Source organism: Arvicola amphibius, chromosome 8 (assembly GCF_903992535.2).
Source record: "Arvicola amphibius chromosome 8, mArvAmp1.2, whole genome shotgun sequence".
Lineage (NCBI taxonomy): Eukaryota > Metazoa > Chordata > Mammalia > Rodentia > Cricetidae > Arvicola > Arvicola amphibius.
The window spans coordinates 28860865-28881961 of NC_052054.1; the positions used below are offsets into that span (position 1 = coordinate 28860865).

Consider the following 21097-nt stretch of genomic DNA (forward strand, 5'->3'; position numbering starts at 1 on the left):
AAGATACAGCTCAATTTGGAAGATAGTTTGTTGGTAGATTCTTTTGTTATCAGTGGCAACACAGGTTAAGTATAGCTTCTCGCAAAAACAATCTTTAAAATCCAGAGTATCACAGTTTTGGAAGGATATATGCATTTTAGATTTTAAGGTTTCTGGGAAAATAATATTTTGGTATATCTGAAATTCGTTGTTCAGATGACAAATATGATACCCGTTTTCAAATGGAATGCACGGAGCTCTGTGCCATCTGGCATTCAGCTTAAAGAAAGATTTGATTATTTTATTTTACTATATATTGGCAAGTCCTGTTTTCCCAGGGACAAACACCCCTCGCCTCAGAACCGTGTCTTATCCATGTTATGACTTTTTGGCAGCACCTACAGAGGTGAGCAAATATTTTCAAGAGTGAAGCAAAGTACAAGTAAAAATAGAATCCAGACATCTGATGGGAACCTGAAAACTCACTGAGGGCTGCTGATGTAGCCTCAGATACAATGTGACAGTGGTTTTACGTTGCCCTTTTATTATACTTTTATTATAAAGAGTGTTATTTATAATGATAATTTAGAAACCACCTAGTTTCCAAGCAATAGTGAATAGACGCATCTGCTTGGGTACGATATTGAGAAAGCGTCAACACAGAAACTTTAAGTAATATAGTGGCTGATGTAGAAGAAAGCCTTTATAGTAAACAAACACCGTTAGGGTAGAAACCAGAAGCCTGATGTAGTGTCCAATGCCTGTGATCTCATCACTTGAGAGACGGAGGCAAGAGAACGGATATGAGTGTGAGTCAGCCTGGGCTAGAGAGTGAGCTCCTGTCTTAATCTAAGAAGAAGGATGGAGAAAGCTCAGTGGTGAAGCACCCTTGCTGCTCTAGCAGAGGACCTGAGTTTGGCTCCTAGCGTCCACACTGGATGGTTCACAAGTGCCTGTAACTCCAGCTGCAGTTTGTACACCATCTTCTGGCCCCCGAGAGGACTTGAATGTATACGGGGTGCATACAGAGAAGCAGGCACACACAAAAACCAAACCAAACCAAACCAAACTCCAAAACAAAAAAACAAAAACCTGAAAAGAACAAGCTACAAAACCTGCGCATATGTCTTACATTTCATTAAAATATGATCGTACTAAAAAATACTGAAAGGAAACGTAGCTGCTAGGTTGCCCGTGACTATTCCTCGCGGATGGGGCCACCAGTACTCTTGTTTTAATTCTTTGAACTACATGAACCTATTCGTATTCTGTCTGCTGCTTTGTTCTTCAGACATGACAACTTCATTATGGTTCTAATGAGTTCTTTTCTCAGCTTTCCTTTGTTTCTGCATTTAACATATCTGACTTTCAAAGGTCAGGAAAATAACTCTAAAGTCCTTCCTTGAGGATAGAAAAACTAATAAAGACAATATAACTTTCATTGTGAAGTTTGTTCACAATTATTATTATGTAATAATTAGTCTTCCAGCGGCAATGTTTGATAACACAGTGTCTCACAAAGACACCGTGGCACAGAAATAAGTGACATTTTCATAGCAACGTGTGGGTATGAGTGGGAGTCTGAGGACCCTAACTGGAGCAGCAAGGACTGGTGGGGCTGTTTTGGCAAAAGGCTGGCCATATTGGGTCCTTTGTTCCTTCCTTCCCACTTTTCCCTCATTATATTCTTTTTGTTGTTGTTGTTTGTTTGTTTTGTTTTGTTTTTCAAAACAGGGTTTCTCTGTAGCTTTGGAACATCTCCTGGAACTAGCTTTGTAGACCAGGCTGGTCTTGAACTCACAGAGATCTGCCTGCTTCTGCCTCCTGAGTGCTGGGATTAAAGTCATGCGCCACCACTGCCTGACCCCTCATTATATTCTTTATTCTTTTCCTGCCCTCCCTCCTTCCTTTCTTTTCTTTTTCCTTTTGGCCTGGTTTTATTTCCAGAGGGTTAAAAAGTTACTAAGAGTTCAGTTCCTTCTGCAAGCAGAACATTCCAGAGCTGTGTGAAATGGTGTCAGAGGTCCAGGAAAAAAGCTTACAAGCCCAGAGTATACTGCCTGTCCTATGACCCACACCACTCAGCCCAGGACATAGTACCTGTCGGTTGTGGACTATTACTTTAACTGTGTAACAGTGTGTTACATTTGTTTATGCTGCATTTGCTTAACTATGTAAAGTTGTGTTGTATTTGTTTTACCTTGCCTGTCGAAGGCACGTGATTGGTCTAATAAAAAGCTGAACAGCCAATAGCGAGGCAGTATAGGGATAGGAGGAGCTGGCAGGCAGAGAGAATAAGCAGGAGAAATCTAGACTCTCGAGAACAGAGAACAAGGAGAAAGAAAGACACTTGAGGCCAGCCAGCCAGGCACTGCCAGCCAGCCAGACATGGAAGAAGCAGGAAAAGTAGGACATACAGAATGAAAGGTCAAAAAGCCTTGAGGCAAAAAGTAAATGAAGAGAAACGGGTTAAATTAAGTTATAAGAGCTGGCGGGACAAGCCTAAGATAGGGCTGAGCATATATAACTAATAATAAGTCTCCAGGTGGTGGCTTGTGGCCGAGAAAGCCTGTGGCACCAGTCCTATGGCATACACACTACCCTAGCTCCCGCATGCTCTTCCGACTCTCACAACTCACCTAACTCCTTCGGGTCCTGTACGTTTTCGTGAAAGAGGTCAGAATTAGTGGTGGTTTGTAAAACAGTGTATTGACTAAATTGGGGCCATGAGGAAAATGAGGAAGACTCGCTCAGGCCTGACAAACAGCTGACTATGAAAATTAATATCTTCTGCTTAAAATGCAAAAGACAGCTGGGCGTGGTGGTGCACACCTTTAATTCCAGCGCTTGGGAAGCAGAGGCAGGTGGATCTCTTGAGTTCGAAGCCAGCCAGATCTACAGAGAGCGTTCTGACCGTGAGGCTACAAAGAGAAACCCTATCTTGGGAGGGGGGAAGACAAAAAGAAAGAAAAAGACATTAAACAAATCAATGACCAAAATAAGTAAATAAGTAAATAAATAAAATGGCTAAGGTCAATTTGGTTAACAAACTCATTTAGTTTATTTTGATTTATTTATTTGTTTGTTTATTTTTGGAGTGGAGTTTTCTTTGTAGCCTCAGACTCACAGTGGGCTTCCTGCCTCAGTTTCCACAGTGCTAGAAATATAGGCATGAGTTACACAGAACCTAGCGTTTCTAACTCCCACTTTCCCTCGAGACTGGCAATGACAAAGCACACAGTTCTGAACGGGTCCTTAATCTAGCTTGCGAATTCCTCTGTTCTTTCTTGACAAATATTTATTCTTTGTATCTAAACGGGAGGGCGGTTTTGCTAACACAAGGGACAGGAATTTGGCAGAGTCAAGCCTTGTGGCTGAAGAGTGTGAAAGCTGAGCGCTCTCTGTTCCCCTTTACCCCCGGATTTTAGGTCTTAGACCCTCTGAACTCCTTTCCCAGTGCCCCGGGGAAATTCTGGTTTCTGGCTTGCAGCACCTGAGGCTGAATCACCTGCTGGAATCTCAAGGGAGGATAGACATCCCAGCAGCTGGCTCCCTGCTACTGCCACAGGGGCCCCCCCGGCTTGCCCTGGAGAACGTGACTTATCTTTATTGCGTGCACATCAGTCTGTTTCATCTCCGTAGCACTTACGTCATTTCCTTTGGCAAGTGAGCAAGAAGCCTTGATTCCCGAAGCATGCCAATTGTAGATCGCCAGTGGTGATTCTCCAGGACGGACATATTCTAGAAAGAAAGAAAACGAAAGCTATAAAGGAGACAGGAGGTAGATAATGATCTTTCTCAGCCGAACACACCTTGGGGGACAGCCAGTATTTTCTCTCCAGCCAGAGTCTGACCAGAAGCGAGGACCTAAGTAGAAGGGCCGCGGCACTGCCCTCAGGCTACAGTGATGGTTGGGAGTTGCAGGGTCCTTCCCCCCACCCTCTAGGTTGACTAATTTTGTTCCAAATAACACGAACCCATGTCCCTGCTTTCCACAGCGCACTTAGGGGACACTACATGTAGAAGAACAAAGTGAGACAGTTAAAGAGGTGGCAATGGTGTCAGGGCTCTGCATTATCCAAGATTGTCCGAGCAGAGACAGGTGCGCAACTTCCGGTCTAATCTACGGTGCTGACCGTAGCTGATAAGAACTTTCTATACCGACTCCCATGGCCGTTGGCAACACATTCAGACTTCTCAGTTCCACTCAGTACTGTTTTGATTATTAGACGGGTAGTATTTCTTTTTAAAAATGATTTTCTTGCCGGGCGGTGGTGGCGCACGCCTTTAATCCCAGCACTCGGGAGGCAGAGGCAGGCGGATCTCTGAGTTCGAGGCCAGCCTGGTCTACAAGAGCTAGTTCCAGGACAGGCTCTAGAAACTACAGGGAAACCCTGTCTCGAAAAAGAAACAAAAAAAAATTGATTTTCTTATAAATTATAGCCATGTCCACATGAGTTCAGGTACCCTTGGAGGTCAGAAGAGGATACTGGATCCCCTGGAGCTGAGTTACAGGTGGTTGTAAGCCACTGAACTTGAGTGCTAGGAATCCGACTTGTGTCCTCCACAAGAGCAGGTAAGAGCTCTTACCTGCTGAGCCAACTCTGCAGCCCCAGTGACATTTTTTTTTAAAAAGTGAGCACTAAAGTTTAAGTACCACTGTTAAGGAGACATCTTGACCCGTTCATCACCAGAATACTGACATTTAGTCTGTGAAGTCTGTGCAATGAAATCTATAGTCGCTAACTTGTTATTCTGACAATTTCACTTCTGGGGAATATCTATTATGTTTAGCTTCTCCCTTGAACTTAGTGTTAAAGTTTTTCTTTTTCTTCCTGTTTTTGTTTTTTCTGAAATAGAACCACAGAATGTACAGACTGTTTTTGAACTTAACCTCTAGCCCAGGCTGGCCTCTTAACTATCCAGCTTCCTGCCAAAAGCGGGAGGGTGCAGGAGGATGGGGAATTTTTACTTTAATGGATATAGAATTTTGCAAGCTGTTCCTGTGATGCAGGTGACAATGGCTGTATACCATTATAATTGTACTTACTATACCACGGAATCGCATATTCCAAAATGGTTGAGACGGTAAATTTCACGGTGTGTATTTTACCATAGTTCACAAAAGAAAGCGACGAAGCAAAGAGACTGGCTGCCATAGTTTGATCCCTGACTGCGATAAAGACCGTGGCCAAAGTGACTGGGAGGAAAGGGCATCATCGTACAGCTTACAGCTCACCACTGAGGAAGTCAGAACAAGAACCTGGAGGCAGGTACTGAAGAGGGGCCATGGAGAAACCCTGCTTATTAGCTTGCTCTCTATGGCTTGCTCAGCCTACTTTCGTAGCCCACCTAGGAGCACCTGTCCAGGGGTGGCACTGCCCCCAGTGAGCTGGGCCCTTCCCCAGTAATCATTAATCAAGAAAATGCCCTACAGACTTGCCTACAGGTCAGTCTGATGGAGGCATTTTCTCATTTGGGATTCCTCTTTCTAGATAACTAGCTAAAAAAAAAAAAAAAAAAAAAAAAAAAAAAAAAAAAAACAAAAAACAAAAAAACAAACCAAATCAAATCAAAACAAAACAAAACCAAATGACAACAAAAAAACAAACTAAAACCCAAAAACAAACAAATAAAAAATAAGAAGCAAAACCTCCCAAAAGACAAACAACAACAACAAATAACACCCCCCCCCCATACTAACTAAGTCAGAACAACTCTTCCTCCAAAAACAAAGCAAACACAAAAACGCAAACCAAAACAACAACAAAAATAACCAGAACTCTAACATAGAGGCTCCCCCTCCGGGGAGAGAATATCCTCTATCTGCTTGTGATGAGCCTCTCTGTCTCGGAGCTACTCCTACAATCCTCTACTTTTTTTTGGTGGTTTTTGTTCGTTTGTTTGGTTTGTTTTTGTTTTTTCCAGACAGGATTTCTCTGTGTAACAATCCAGACTGCCTTTGAACTCACTTGTAGACCAAGCTGGCCTTGAACTTACAGAGATCTATTTGTCTCTGTCTCCTGGGTGCTGCGGTGTGTGCCACCACCGCCTGGCAATTCTCAACGTTTTCCTTCTTTCTTTCTTTCTTTCTTTCTTTCTTTCTTTCTTTCTTTCTTTCTTCCTTCCTTCCTTCCTTCCTTCCTTTCTTTCTTTTGCAAATGGAAAGAGAACCCTTGTTACTGATACAATCCAGGGTCTCCTAAAAAACCATGAGTTCAGGAACTAGCTCTTATAGACCAGGCTGTCCTCAAACTGACAGAGATCCGTCTTTTTACTTCTTAAATCTCTCTAGGACTCTGCTGTGATAGGCTTCTTAAGATCATGCTTTAAACCCGTCTTTGGACAGACCACTAAACTCCATTTTTTTTATTTACCACTTGACCATGTTTGAACCAGCGATGAAATTTTATTGCTTTCACCCGCTGGTCCATTATTTCCTTTTGGGCATGAGCCACACTCAACAAAAGAGACTGTTCGTTAGAAGTCACGTGCTAGAGTAATTTGTCATGATTGTGAAGATTTATGAGCACAGAGAGCGACAGGTTAGTGTGATGTCACAGATGCTCCATCTTACAGTGACATTTAATTCAGTCCCCCATGAGTTCACTTGACAGACTCATTCGAGCAGACATGGACACGAGCTGCCTCACTTAGTTTTTCAAGGGGCCAGAAACTGTAACAAGACCCGATGGCAAACGATACTGCATCTCTGCTGAGTGGAACCAAAGTGTCAGAAGGATGGCCTTATGCACGGTTTTCTATGCCAGGCTGACTTCACATCTTCATGAACGATCTTCCTGCAGTCAGAACATGTGGATACTTGGGAAGTTTGCTGGTGAAAGTATATTTGGGTACCAAGGAAATGAGAGGAGACTGAGCAGTCTGGGAACACACGGGTGAAAGACCCTGGAGTCTGGGATTGCAAACAGACTTCATGACGGGGGAGAGTTTTACACATGTAAGAGTTGGTCAGGGTGGTGTTGGAACCAGGGCCCCGTCACTGGCTTCTAGGGAGTAAGAAATCAAGGGCAGCGAAGGGAGGGCACTCACCAAACCCTGACTTTGGGCCAAGCACTTTATTTAATCCTTACTTAGCTCTTGGATGTTCTGAACTCAGGTATAATAAACACTCAGCTTCCCCCCCTGGGTGGGGGGCAGCATGTGAAGCTGGCATCCAGTTGGTGAATGGCTAAGGAGCATCTTCAAGTCACGCCTACCAGTTCTGAAACCTGGACCATGCGTATGCTTCTCGCTGCTTCCTGAGAACTTCCTCTATGTTGCCACATCTAAGCACCCAGAAGCCAGAACTTTATGAGCTCACAAATACCTACAATTATATTTCAGTTTGGCCTTGCTTTTCAGAGTTGATGGCTAAAAATGTAAAAGTCATCCAGTTATGTCTGGCTTATTTGTAAATATTAGCTTTTAATATATCTTTGCATATTAAATGTATTCAGGGAATCTAAATACCCTTTACTTTCAATGCCCGTTTATTACTCATTGAAAACAAAAAAACCACATGGCCAATGTATTATTTAAGTCAGAGATTTTAAATCAAAGATTCACCCCTGTAACTGCTGTTTTCTTTCCTTCTTTGATTACGGGAGTAGAACTTAGGTCCCACATGGTGATGTACACATATGCTGTACTTCTCAGCTATACTACCAGCCTTGGAAATTTTGTTTTCATTCCAGTCCTCAAAGAATTAATTAATTAATTAGTGTGTGTGTGTGTGTGTGTGTGGTGCATTGCCTGTGCATGTATGTGTGTGCCCATGTTTGCACCCATGGAGAGGCCAAAGAAGAGCAGGGATGTCCACCTTTATTGCTCTCTGTCTTATTCCCTTGAGGCTGCCTCTCTGGGCTTTGAGCTAGTATGTGGTCAGCAGGCCCTAGAGAGCCTCCTGTTTCAGTCTCCTCCCTACCCCCAATGCTAAGGATTCAAACTCAGGGCCTTATGTTCACACAGCAAGTGCCCTTCCCCACTAGGCCATCTCCTCAGCTCCTAGAATTTTCATTTATTTCCATGTGTTTATATCTGTGAAATCTTTTATTATAGCATCACCATATTTCTCTGCATCAAAAATAGGTCAATAAAATGAAATTCTAATTTGAAAGCTTTCTCTAATTTGGGCCTACAAGAATTAAATAGTTTTTGAGATTGAGTTTATAAGGTAATTGTTATTAGTAACTAACTGGTCTTTAAAAGCACAGGGATATTGCACATTTGGAAACAAAATAATTAGGCTGAATAATCAAAGTTATTGGCAGTCATTTAAGGTGACCAATGGGGGGGGTCTCAATCACAGGACACAGCTTTTTAATATTCCTGATGGTTCATTTGGTGTTTCTATACCTCGGCAATCTATGACGTGACTCAGAATGAGAAATGGGTATGGCTGTTTTCTGTAAGGTGGAAAGGTGACTGAGGAAGCAGAGCTTTGACTTGATTGCCCTGCTGACCCTTTCCAAGCAGCCCAAACATGGATGCTGTACCCTGTTCATGCCTAAGCACTGTTCAGAAAGTCTTCATGCATTCCCGAGGGCACACATCTGATGTGTGGAAATTGCTGCTAGCTGTGACTGCTATCGAAGTCAAATAACATTTCTTAGTCATCTCTGTACATAAGCCACAGTACCTTGTAAGGAAGTAAGCACTTGGTGAATGAATACCAAACAATTCCTACACTCTAATGCTTAAAGGCTGAAGGAACTGTTAAAGAAAAAGAACAAGGTTTGAATTTTAAGCCAATATCTGGTAGAAGCAAGACTTGGAATCTTCTCTTGTGAAGTCCTCAGACTTTCATTCAAGGCAAAGATATTTTTAAACTACGGTAGTAATTGTTTCTTTTTTGTTACATATTCACAGATTAACTCCAGAAATAAAGTATCAGCATTTGCTAGTTGCAGAGCGCAAGTAAGATCACTATAAGGAATTTTAAAAATCATTCCAACCCATCGAAGTTTACCCGGTTTACATGGCAATCAGCAGGAGAAACAGAGGAACATTCGGTAACCGGCTATATGCTAATACTGGAAGCAGAAGGGATACATGGCAGAGACTGTCTGTCTGTCTGAGACATGAGCATCCACCCAGGCAGTGGCAATTTTGATCAGTACACCTGAGATTGTGGAGGAGACACAGGGAAGCTGGATCTTTCGAGGATAGCAAGGTTTGAAGGAGGAAAGATGTCCATGATGAGACCAGATGGTGAATGAGTCAGAGCGGACTCAGAGAGTATATGCATATATTTGAGGAAAATGTACTACTTGATAGTGTATTTGACTAAAAGTGGGCAGACATAGTATGTGGAGACCTGAAGTGAGAGATACTTTGTATCTCTCTTGCCTGGTTGTATATTTTGTTTTAGAAACGGTCACATTGTACGCGATTACACATTTCGCTTAGTTATTTCCTATTTTGTCTTTGGAGAATGTAGGGATTTTTACTTGTTTTGGTCATCTTTGGCATTCATGGCACCTGCTGGCATGCATTAAGCACACCACAGATATTTGTTGAATGAACAGAGAAATGAAATACATTGGAGAAACTGAAAGTATTTCTAATTTGTGATTCATGAGGCTGTGGGGGCGGGAGGGCGAGTGGATATGGTGGAATGAGAGGCTTGATGGGTCAGCTAGGCTATGATGAGAATTCCAAGGTTGGTGCTGGCACATCGTGTGTTTGGTTATTTACATAATCCCGAGGCACAGTGGGTTTTTTAGGAGAAATCCATGTGGCCAGAATTGGGTTTAAAGAAACTCCTCCTGGTTGCACAATGGGGAAAGGATTGTAACCAGGCAACAGGGAGTGAGTGATGTGGATACGAGGAGACAGGAGGATGCCTATGTCCTGAACGAGTAAAAAGCAGGGACAAGAAGCAGGCCAGTCACTGGCATGCCTAGACAACGGTCAGAAATGACGATGGCATGTCTCTAGCAGTCGGGCAGCACTGCTGTGACAGGCTTATCTGATGTTCACAGTGGCCCATCCCATAGTCCACAAAAGGCAGACTGAGAGAAAGGGGACAGCGTTCAGAAATGGCCAGAGAGATGCAAACATACGATGAGATGATTCTGCCTTGATGTCCCCTGATATTCTAGCAGTTTAGGGAGATAGATCAGGTGGCACATCTGTCTGCCTTGAAGAAGTATCGGTTCAGCTATTTCACATTGTTCCAGTGGCAATGTTTTCACATCTCGGGCTCCACACACTTGCAGTTTTAAGAATAAGCTTTTAAAATCTGTCTGTCTAGCTATATCTATCTATCTATCTATCTATCTATCTATCTATCTATCTATCTATCTATCTATCTATCATCTACTCACCAACCTATCTACTATCTATCTGTCTGTCTGTCTGTCTGTCATGTACATGTATGTGCAAGGCACTCTTCTGTGCATATGTATATATTGGTTAGAGGTCGACTTCAAGTGTCTTCCTCTATTGCTCTACACCTTATTTTTTAGACAGGCTCTCTCACTGAGCCCAGAGCTGGGCAGTTTCAACTAGACTGACAGACCAGCGAGTCTTGGGACTCCTGCTCCCAGCGCTGAAGCTAGAGTGTGTATACCACCACATCTGACTTTGATATGGGTGTTGGGGATTCAAATTCAGGTCCTCATGCTTGCATGACAACTACCTGAATCATACCCTGAACCCAAGAATAATCTTGATTTTAATGTTGAAAGAATTAACTTCCATCTTTGTGGCTTACAAGAACTATTAGAGTTTTAATTTGGAAAAACAAAACCCTTCTGACATCGAAGGCAAAACCCTACCACTCCCTCTTTTTCTTTTCTGAATTATCAAGTGTGATTTGCCCTAGAGAAAACGCAATCCCTTTGATTGCTGGCATTAAATAAACCATGACACAGGTTTTCAAATTAAATCAAGAGGCTGTCTGTCAAAGGGAATCTGGCCCGGCTGAGTTGCTACCGTGCAAGAAAGCTTTCCTATTATTATTATTATTATTATTATTATTATTATTATTATTATTATTTCAATACTGGTTACTTTCTTCCTCCATCTTTTTTGTGGTCATGGGCTTGAACCTAGGGTCTTGTGCTGGTAGACAATCTCTCTGCAACTGAGCTATCGGCCCAGTTTTCCTTTTCCTTAATATTTTGAGACAGTGTCTCTCTAAATTGCGCAGACTGTCCTTGAATCTGCAATCCTGATGTCTCAATCTCCTTGAGTAAGGGGATTACAGGCCCATGCCACCATGTCTGGCTGTTCCCACTCTATTTATTGGACACTTCCTTTGATGAAAATACTTAGCGTGATGTTGATAAACTGAGAGTCTGGTATCCAAAGAAATCAGATGTTTTCCAATTTTTAAATCTAGAGGATACAGGAAGAAAAACAACAGCGTGAATTTGGCTTGTGTTTTCGTCCTTAATTGCTCACGAAATGACTCTGGAAATAAGTTTCTGCCCAGCTCTCGCCTAACAAACCAAACGGTCTCCTTGGAGATACCCCAAGGGCCTCATCTGGGAGGTCTCAGAGGAAGAGAAGCATCTTGAGTTCAAAATAAGTTATTGGTCTCTGACAAGCCCTGCTATAAGGCCTGCTTGGCCAGTCTTTTCTTATTCCTCTTATCTACCCCAGACTTATCTTAGAACAAGGAATATGGATTCACTTGGTGTCCATGGAACACATGTTCAGTGAGGGCTTGGGAAACTTACTGAAGCAGAAGACCAATTTGGACCCTTCCTCCTAGAACTGAATGCTCTAGTAGAAATGAAAGAGCATAGCTAATCTTTGCAATTACATATCTGAGGGGCAGCCTTAGAAACATTCATCCTGACCTGCCAGCCCGGTGTGTGTGGCTCAGAGTCATTCAAAATGAAAAGGAGTCTAAAATGTTAATCCCCACCCCTGATTGCCTATAGCAAATGATTAAGAAAAATCACATACACTTCCGCTAAACATCACAGAATGGGATAATTATAAGGTTTCACGGAAGAATTAACTGTTATCTTATCCATGGAGTGGCCTGTCCATAGTTACTATGTAGATGGAATCTCTCAAGAATTGCCCATCTGTGACTCTCTCTCTCTCTCTCTCTCTCTCTCTCTCTCTCTCTCTCTCTCTCTCTCTCTCTCTCTCTCTCTCTGTGTGTGTGTGTGTGTGATGGTGTGTAATGTTGGAGAGTGGAGGCAAAGAAAGTAAATTCTGAGGTCTTCTTCTCACAAGCTCCTATCCCTCTTGGTCTGCCTTCCTCGACACATGAACTGCTTTTATTCCGAGTGAGGCACCAGGTGGAAATGCCTGTAGTGTCTTCATGTTTACTCTGGTTGGCAAGTCAGCTTAGGAATCGGGTCCAGACTGCAGACGATGGGAAGGTGCCCTCCGGCCCTGCCTTCGCTGTGGCTGCTCTGGCTCTTATCTTAGCCCAAAGGCAGTGCTGGGCGTTAGGCAGGGATCTTCTTCTTTATCAGAACTGGAAGAGCCCAGCCAACTGATGGAGAGGAAGAGCCTCCCATAGCTTATCATGTTACAGTCCCTCTGGATCGCAGGGAAGTCACGCACAGGGCGTTCTCCCAGCCGCCCAAGTCTCCAGAATTAGCTCTCCTGTGCCACTGTGTAGGACCTGGGGCTTGAACTCAGGGTGAACCAAGAAGAAAGCCACTCTCTCCACTGAGCCACTCTCCCCACTGAGCCCTCTCACTGGCCCATATTGTGCGTGTCTTTTCACACACTACATGCAAAAATCTGCTTTTTATAATCTTATTTTTAAGTGCAAATCTGTCCATACTGGTAGATACTTCACTGTTAGGATTAGGATAATGAGAAATTGGAACAATGCAAGTTTTCATGTTAGTTGGGGGTGAATCAAGTAGCCATAGTTGACAGATTCCCTTTGTCTGCTGCATGCATTTGAGAAAGTTAGTGTTGCGAGCACTAGAAAGGCTACTTGGTGGTGGTGGGGGGTGTCTCAGGACAGTCATTCATTCCCCTCTTCCCATTCAAATGTCTATGATTTTATCAACCAACAAAATTAGCTCCTCAGATGGTTTTGAAAATTTAGCTTTCATTTTGTGCTTTTGTTTGTTTGTTTGTTTGTTTGTTTGTTTGAGACAGGGTCCCTCTGACTCTCTCTAGTCCTGGAACTCGTTTGAGACCATGCTGGGCTCAAAGGTACAGAGATCCTCCTGCCTCTGCCTCCTAAGTGCTGGCTTTAAAGGCGGGCACCACCACACCCAGTTTCTTGGTTTATTTTTGAACTCACCATAAATAGCCAATTGCAACTGTAGGTGCTCGCTGGTTGCCAAGGGGTCCAGCAAAGAGTGAGATGCCAGGTGACCCTAGGCCTCAGGATGCTGGTTCCTTTCTGAGCACAAAGGTGCCTGGATCTGCAAGCTATCATTGTATTTTATTGGAAATAAATACACCCCTTAGCTGAAGACTCTTGCTTGATGGAGCTCTTTTTTGATAGTTTATAAGACTTCTTTTATCACTCAATTAAACAGGACTTAAAACTGGGATAGATGATTCCCGTGTATGAAACAGTCTTGTTATTGGCAACTGAAAACAGCCTCAGGACTACCCTGAGAACTCGCATCAGGGTATGGCTGAAGTCCCAGCCCTTGGGAGGCTGAGGCAGGAGGGCAGAGTCTGAGGCCTGGCTGGCTTTTGTGAAATCCTGCCTCAAAACAAACAGACAAACAACTACAAGCCAGGGAGTTAAGAATATTTAAGCTCAGTAATGTGAGACTTAGCTGAACGGATATACCACTGGCGAGAGTTCTTTGGGCCAGCCAATCATGCTGCAGAACTATGTCAGAACAACAACATACAGCTCTTCTCTTTGATAACAGACCTTTGACTCCAAGGCTGCTAAAATTTAGAAATGGATCCAGAAGCTCAAATCTGAACTAGAATCACACCTGGGAAGTAGCTATGTAAGAGCTGCAAGAACCAGTTTCAGCTGACCACTAGGTATAAGACAGTCTCCATGGAGGTACACATTTCAAGCCACAGGAGGGTAGGTTCATGCGTCCTGCTAACTTAGGACAGTTTCAAAGTTGCTTTGGAGCAAACCAAGTTTCCTGGCTATCTTTGTACACCAACTTATGCATTTATCTTTTATTTATTTATTTATTTATTACCTGATACAGGTTGGCAAGGTGGTGGTTGGTTTTGATCAGAAATGGCTGGTTCACCCCCGGATGATCAACGTCATGAGCTGCTGCAGCCAGTAGTCCAAGCATGATATCCAGAGGTGTGAGGAAGCTGGCCAACTGTTAAAGAATAAAATCGGGAGATTGACTGTTACCATTTGCTGTGTCTCAGTCAAACAGAACGAAACACCGTGAGGCCTGTGAGTGAGAGCCCTGTCTTCTGAGGTAGCCACTGAGGTGACATGCACACAGGACTAAGTGTGACAGCAAGGGCGGCGTGGGAAGCCACTGGGCAACCACAACTCGTGCTCTCCGTCCCAGGCTCTCTTCCTCCTGCTAGCAGGTTGTGTGGTTGTAGCCGCTTAGCCTGTGGGCAGTATCGAAGGCTGGTGGGCAGGAGCAGCAGCCATTCACCCTTGCTTGGGGAGAAAGCTACAGGTGAAGAAAGGAGTTAGTCAAAGGCATAAACAGACTCAAAGACTCACTTGTGTGTTTCTTTGTTTAAAACATCCACTTAAAAAATATTGCTTTTCTCTCCCTCACTCCTGCCCTGTGTGTGTGCATGCATGTGTATGAGAGTAGGAGTCAAGGCATGTGCAAACCACAGCATGTGTGTGGGGTCTTCCACTGTAGGTTCTGGGGACGGAACTTAGATTGTCAGGCTTTGGTGGCAAGTGCTTTTACCAACCGAGCCATCTTATCTGTCTTCGTTATTTTAATCATTATTATCGTTATTTTAAATCCTATACTGGGGATCGAACCCAGGGCCTCACACACACTCCCACTGACCTTAGGCCCCAGCCCTGGAGTGTTTTAACAAATATATATATATATATGTTTATATATATAAACATATATATATATATGTTACTTCTTTGAAAGAAGTAGCTCGAACTGCAAAATTTGAAATTTGAATTCCTCCTCAACAGGTGGTAAGTGGTGGGGGAATGTGTGCGAATCTTTACTTTTTGGCCAATGGGAAAACAGGCAGGAAAATGGGAAGTCTGACTTAAAAGTAAAAGTATATGATATAACTTTTAGACTACATAGAGATTACAAAAAGCTTTTGTTGGCAGGCTTCGTGAGATACGTGTGTGATAACTGTGTCTTTAATGTCTTAGGCTGAAGCATCTGTATATTTAATGAATTACTAAAATTGATTGAACTAAGTAGAGTCTTAAACTTGAATGCTATTTTTTTTAAAAAAGAAAACTTCTCAAGAAAATTCCTACTGTATGTTACACCAAACGCCTATTTTTTTTTTTTTTTTTTTGCTAGCGAGGGGCTGCCTTGATTGTAATGACCATTACAGTACACTATCATTATGTCTTTATTGTCTGATTTTGGGTTGGTTCATTACATCCGAGCATGCTTGCAAGCTAAGAAGTCTTGGACATACACAAATTTTCTTGGACTCGGAATCAAAATCTCCCATTGGCCAAGTAGAAATGGGACTTGAAACTGGAGGAGCTCTGATCCTCATCTATTGATCAAAAACCACAAGCCAGGAAGCCCTTTCCAATAAAGCTCAGGGCTAGCAGAGCTTGTGGTAAAGGTCCATTGCAAAAGGGCTGGGATATCTAAGAGTAGGCTGGGTGTTTCTGGGCTCGCATAGCCTTGAAAATCAATAAACCATGGAAGGAAATCTCAGAAAACCCACATCTGTTTTCATGACTGTGGTAAGATTTTCAGAGCTGACACTGAAAACGTTAGTATAAATAAGTTGCAGTCATGTTGTGGAGGATTCCCAACACTGAACCATTTAGCACTTAGCAATAACATTGACCTGGCATCTCCAGGTGACTGAGGAGGCAACTAAATCTTGCTTTACCTTGGGCTCCTTCAGGTAACAGTGCATGGCCTGGGTGACGTCGGCTGCATGAACAGCATTGTGATATGGGTTGTGACCGTGGTAATCTTCCTGAACCATGACTAGGCAGAAAATAGAAAGCTTGGTCAGCTAAAATCAGAACAAGCATGGCATAGCAGATGAGACTGACTTAGGTATTTTTTACTTAAAAGTATCAGAGCTTCCAAAAGGAATCCTTTAAAAATGAAGGCAGTTTGCAAGCCTTGTGCCTCACCTAGGCTGTTTGTAAAAGAAAGGAAAGGGGGGAAAAAAGGCCAGAAGGATTTGTGAGGCTCTTGGGATTTCTCACCTCTTCCATAAACCACCCCTTTCTGCAGATTCTCATTCACAGGACAAATAAATATGGAGGGAAAAGTACAACTTTATTTCCCATCATCATTTAATTATTGAAACCAGAGCTGGATTCCTGCTGTCCAGTGATTATATTACCACTTGAATAACAAACAAATATGTCCTCCATCAGTTCCAGGTTTGCACCAATACAAGGGAGGCTTCCTTGGCTCATGCCTCCCTCAATCTTCCAGAGCATCACCTTCCATGGCCCTCCGGTGCAATACAAGGCTTAGAGGGCCATGTCCAGTAATAGGCAATGCAATCTTGGCTTGTTGCTCATAGAAGCCAATACCATGCTTCAGCGAATGACCAAGTCAATGCTTGGGATGCAAGATGTTCAGTGTGTATAGAATGACCAGACTTACAAAAGCCATATTCTTTTAGCTTACGCTATGAGTTTGGCTCGGGTTCTACTGTTAATTCAGCTGTCAAGGCTGTGTTTCTTGTATGTCCAAAGAATCTGCATCTCTTTAGATCAATCAAAAATCATTTGACCCTTTTCATGACATTACTTTGCTCAAGCAACTAAAATGCAATCAGTCTGAGGTTATTTAGGTTTCTGGAAAGGAGCCATGTTGTGGCAGGTTCCACATAGTTCTGCTATGCTGCATGTATTTTTTTTCCAGTAGGCTTGTTTCATATCATATGTAAAGTGTAGCTCTGTCACTTACCTGTGATGTGCAAATTACTTAACCACAATTCTTATTTTCTTCCCTGACTTTGGGCTAGCGCTATTCTGAGGTCAGAAGTGTCACTGCCTCTGTATGATCCATGTATTAATACATACAAATCCTTGAAAGAGGTTCCAGAAGATGTAAGCAACATGCAAACCTGGCGGTTGCTGCCACTTTTAATCTTTTTCCTGCTGCCACTGAGTCAACTTTCATATCCATGAAATACAACCACATAGCAAGTTAAAGAACCAGAAATGGGCTAAGTGGCAGAGGCAAGCCATCTGGTGATTAGGAATCTACCTTGGATAATTCACGGGCAGATAAATCAGAATGCTCACACACAGAACCAAGGAGAAACTGGGGCTGCTTTCAGAGAAAGAATGATGTAGCCCTGTGTGTCAAGATGGCAGGCTTAGACCTGCGTGTGGACTGAGGCCAGGTTACTCACTAGTCAGTAGCCTTGGGAAAGTGGTGAAACCTCTTGCTTGTTCTCTGTAACTGGACCAAATGGTGAGAATAATGTCCAACTTGTGGTTTTCTTCAAATAGTTAGAGATAATTTATTTAAAGTGTCCCCCCCATAGTGGGTGGGATGGAAATAGTAATTATCATTCATTTAAAAGATTTTCAGCAACTTGTGTTGTAACTAGAGCTACTTGAGGCATAGCTTGTTGGAATTTTGTAAGTATGAGAATCATCTTGACACATATCTTGGTGGTTTTCTTTATATATCCTAAGCTAACGATTTGTCAATGGCTTAGAACAGATAAGCTATATTTAGAAACTAAGATCAATTTTTAAGATTAATCTGAGACCCTTTTCTATCATGCTGTGGTTCTTAATAATTTATTTAAAATTATTTGTTATTGTTTGAGATTATAATATATTATACATCATTTCCCCCTTCCCCTTCCACCCTCTAAATCCTCCCATATACTTCTCCTCACTTCTTTCAAATTCATAGCCTCTTTTTTCATTGTTATTATACATATACATACATACAAATGTATATGCATATATATTCCTATATGCACAAATACAACCTGCTCAGACCGTAAATGTTACTCGTATGTATGTTTTCAGGACTGACGTTTTGGTGTTGACTAACCAGTTGGTGTTCTCTTCCTTGGGGAACACTGTGTCCCCCACTCTCAGCGTTCCTTAGTTGCCTCTTGTTCTTTGTATAGGGTTGAGGCCTCATGGGCTTTCTCTCTTATCGTGTCTATTGTTGTTGTCCTTGTTTAGCTCAGATTTCTCGACACTTGGGAATCAAAGAGTTATACATTGTCCTTATTCCTGTGGTTGTGTAGTAACATGAGAAAAAAAAAGACTTACCCAAAAACCTGTGTAAGGTCACCATATCCAGCTTGAAATGGTGGATGAGCCCATGGGTGTTGAAGAGGTGACATAACAGTGTTACCAGACTGTTCCCTGAAGAGGAATAGACACTGGCTTTATCATTATTTTTAAAAATGTGCTAGCTGGCAAGATTGAAAAATAAGATTTAAATGATCTGAAGTAAGATTTTTCTGATAGAGTACTTCCCCACTTTGAATTTGAAATTACATATAGCATGGTCTTCCTAGGTTTCTCACTATTGTATAAATAAAATCAGGTCCCATCTTCTTACACCAGTGCGAAAAATATTAAATGAAAACATTTGTCTACTAAAGTGTTGAGGGTGCTTGTGTGTGTGTTTGTGTGTTTGTGTGTGTTTGTGTGTGTGTGTATGTGTAATTTTAAAAACACATGGCTGCTTGAAGTATGCCTTAAGTCACTTCCAGTTGACTTTCACATTACATAGGATTATTTCAATCAATACACTGCTCAACAATAGTAGCCCATTCTTCCTATGACACTTATGTAAGAGAAGACTGACTTTGTGACATTTCACAGTCCAAGCCAGAAGTGCTGCAGAGTTGAAGCTAGAATAACATTAATATTCAAGAGATTCAAGTCTTAGCAGCGGGCCAACGAGCTACCCAAGTGTCTTCAGTGCCCTCTGAGTCTTGCCAAAGAATGTCCTCTTAGGGTACCTGATCAATGCATCTCTACAATTTCATTGTCTTGGAGCTATTTTAGAACACTCCAAGCTAGAGATAACGGATAACGTTGCCACTGATCCTGTTCATAGACGTATAACTGCAGCTAGTCTGGTGCTGTCACTCAGCGGTCTATAAAACCATTTCAGTGTGCCTTACTGCACGTGTGTGTGGCTCTTTGAGGTTTCCTTTGGAACTGATGCGGTAGGTCCGCGACCTGCTAATGAACTGAGATAGGCAGCATCTTTGATGGCTTTGTTTCCCTAACAGTCATGATTATACTTTCTTTCAAACACCACTTCAGAAGTTCTTGGACTCACAGTTAATTTTGTTTATCAGTACCCATTCTGAGCTGATCCAAACAAGCCCAATGAGACGCTATGGACTCCAGCATTCCTCCCGTATCTATTTTAGTTAGCTTTCTGTAGAACAGAAATCCACGCCATGGCTTTACATCTACATTACACGACATCTCTCTTTCAGCACACTGCTTGCCAAGTCAGTGCTGAGAAAACCATGGGCAACGGCTTAATGCTCAAATATGAAAGACAATGGATCAGACCAACATCAGCATTAAGTGATGCCTTCCGCTGACCTAAGCTTTTTACATTTGCTTAACAGGTAGAGGTAAATATGTTTCATTATTTTGCTAGGCAAAGCATTGATAGACACAAAGACATGAGAAGAGTGCTTCCTTTTCAACGGGAGTGCTGAATTTTCAGCTGCAGCCTAAGCTTTTACATTCTCCCCAAAGAATTTGTTTCCTTCTGACGATGCCAGACTTATTTGAGCAATGTCGGCAATGGGCGGACTCCGCTCGCTTAAGAAGCTGTGTGAACACCTTGCCCGAAGGCTCAGGACTGGTCAGGTGTGCTTTTGTGCCTTCGCTTTCCATTGAGGAGCAATGAGCTCGCTCCGTTCAGACACGGCCACACTATCTGCGAGGAAGGAATGCAATCAGTGGTTTCCTAATTCCTCTGAGATCATAGGTCAGAAGGAAACTGTCCCAACACGCTAAGGTCAAATTCAGGCCTCATTCTTCATCTGAATTAATTCTCCCCTCCCTGGTCTGTCTTGACCGACTGGATTTATGAGAGTGGGAAAATAAGGAAAAAGTAATTTGTCTAAAGATACAATTTGTTTCTCATGAAATGCATCCACTCGATGGTGTGTCCTTTAGTGAGAATCCTTGGGGAGGAGGGTGACTTACCATTTGTCAAGCGATCAAACAGGAAAATGTCAAAGTCCCACGTTCCAACTTTGGAGAGCATGTGCTGAAAAGGGAAACGAATACAAACAATGCTCAAAGAAGCACACTGAGATTCGAATATTTATGTCTAGATACGGCAATTTAAACACTTCAAAAGGTGGGAGCAGTAGCACACTACTCTCTGTACAGTGGATTTGGGGTGAACCAGGTTCCACTCTACTCCCTAGTGACAGCTCAAGGGACAGGCTCTCGGGTTACGCTACCTGGTTTAATGTCGGCCTCTTTTCTTCCTGACTGTTGCACCTTGGTTCACCCTCACCTTCTCCAGCCCTGCTCTGAAAGATGTGATATCATCTACAATAGACGGTTTGTCTGTGGGGCCGAGAGAGGCAGTGCTAGGCACCTCAAACGCCTGCCACAGTGCTTATTCAGAGGGAGCATGGGTGGACATGTGCAGGATGCACTAGGGAGAAGCTTTGCAACGTTTTTTTCTTTTTTTCCCTCTTGCTGTTGGTATTTGTGGTGTTTGGAACTAAACCCAGTTCTTACAATAAAGCGGTTTAAAGATGAAGAGAAAACCAGTTCTGAGCACATGGTTTTTCTCAATGTGGACTGCATGTAAAATTAACTACTGTGTAGGAGATTGAATAGCGACTGAACCTACCACGTAATTTAAAGACCTACTGTGTAACACAGTGATGTAGGTGTGTCCTCTATCTATCTGATGATTTCATTAGTTAATAAAGAAACTGCTTGTCCTAAGTAGTTAGAACATAGGTGGGTGGAGTAGACAGAACAGAATGCTGGGTAGAGGGAAGTGAGGCAGATAGATGCCTTGGCCAGATGCCATGAAGTGAGCCA

The 21097-nt window shown here is 42.6% G+C and overlaps 1 protein-coding gene across 2 annotated transcripts in view; it reads right to left on the minus strand.

Annotated features, from left to right (window-relative positions):
- Positions 1-21097, minus strand: part of Pde7b (phosphodiesterase 7B) — a 316705-nt gene that overhangs the window by 19217 nt on the left and 276391 nt on the right. For both annotated transcript variants that reach the window (XM_038340282.1, XM_038340281.1), the window contains 5 exons: positions 20237-20300; positions 18320-18415; positions 15940-16040; positions 14097-14228; positions 3629-3720 (listed from right to left, as the gene is read on the minus strand). In XM_038340282.1, the coding sequence (XP_038196210.1) occupies positions 3629-3720; positions 14097-14228; positions 15940-16040; positions 18320-18415; positions 20237-20300 (485 nt within the window). The remainder of the gene's footprint in view (positions 1-3628; positions 3721-14096; positions 14229-15939; positions 16041-18319; positions 18416-20236; positions 20301-21097) is intronic.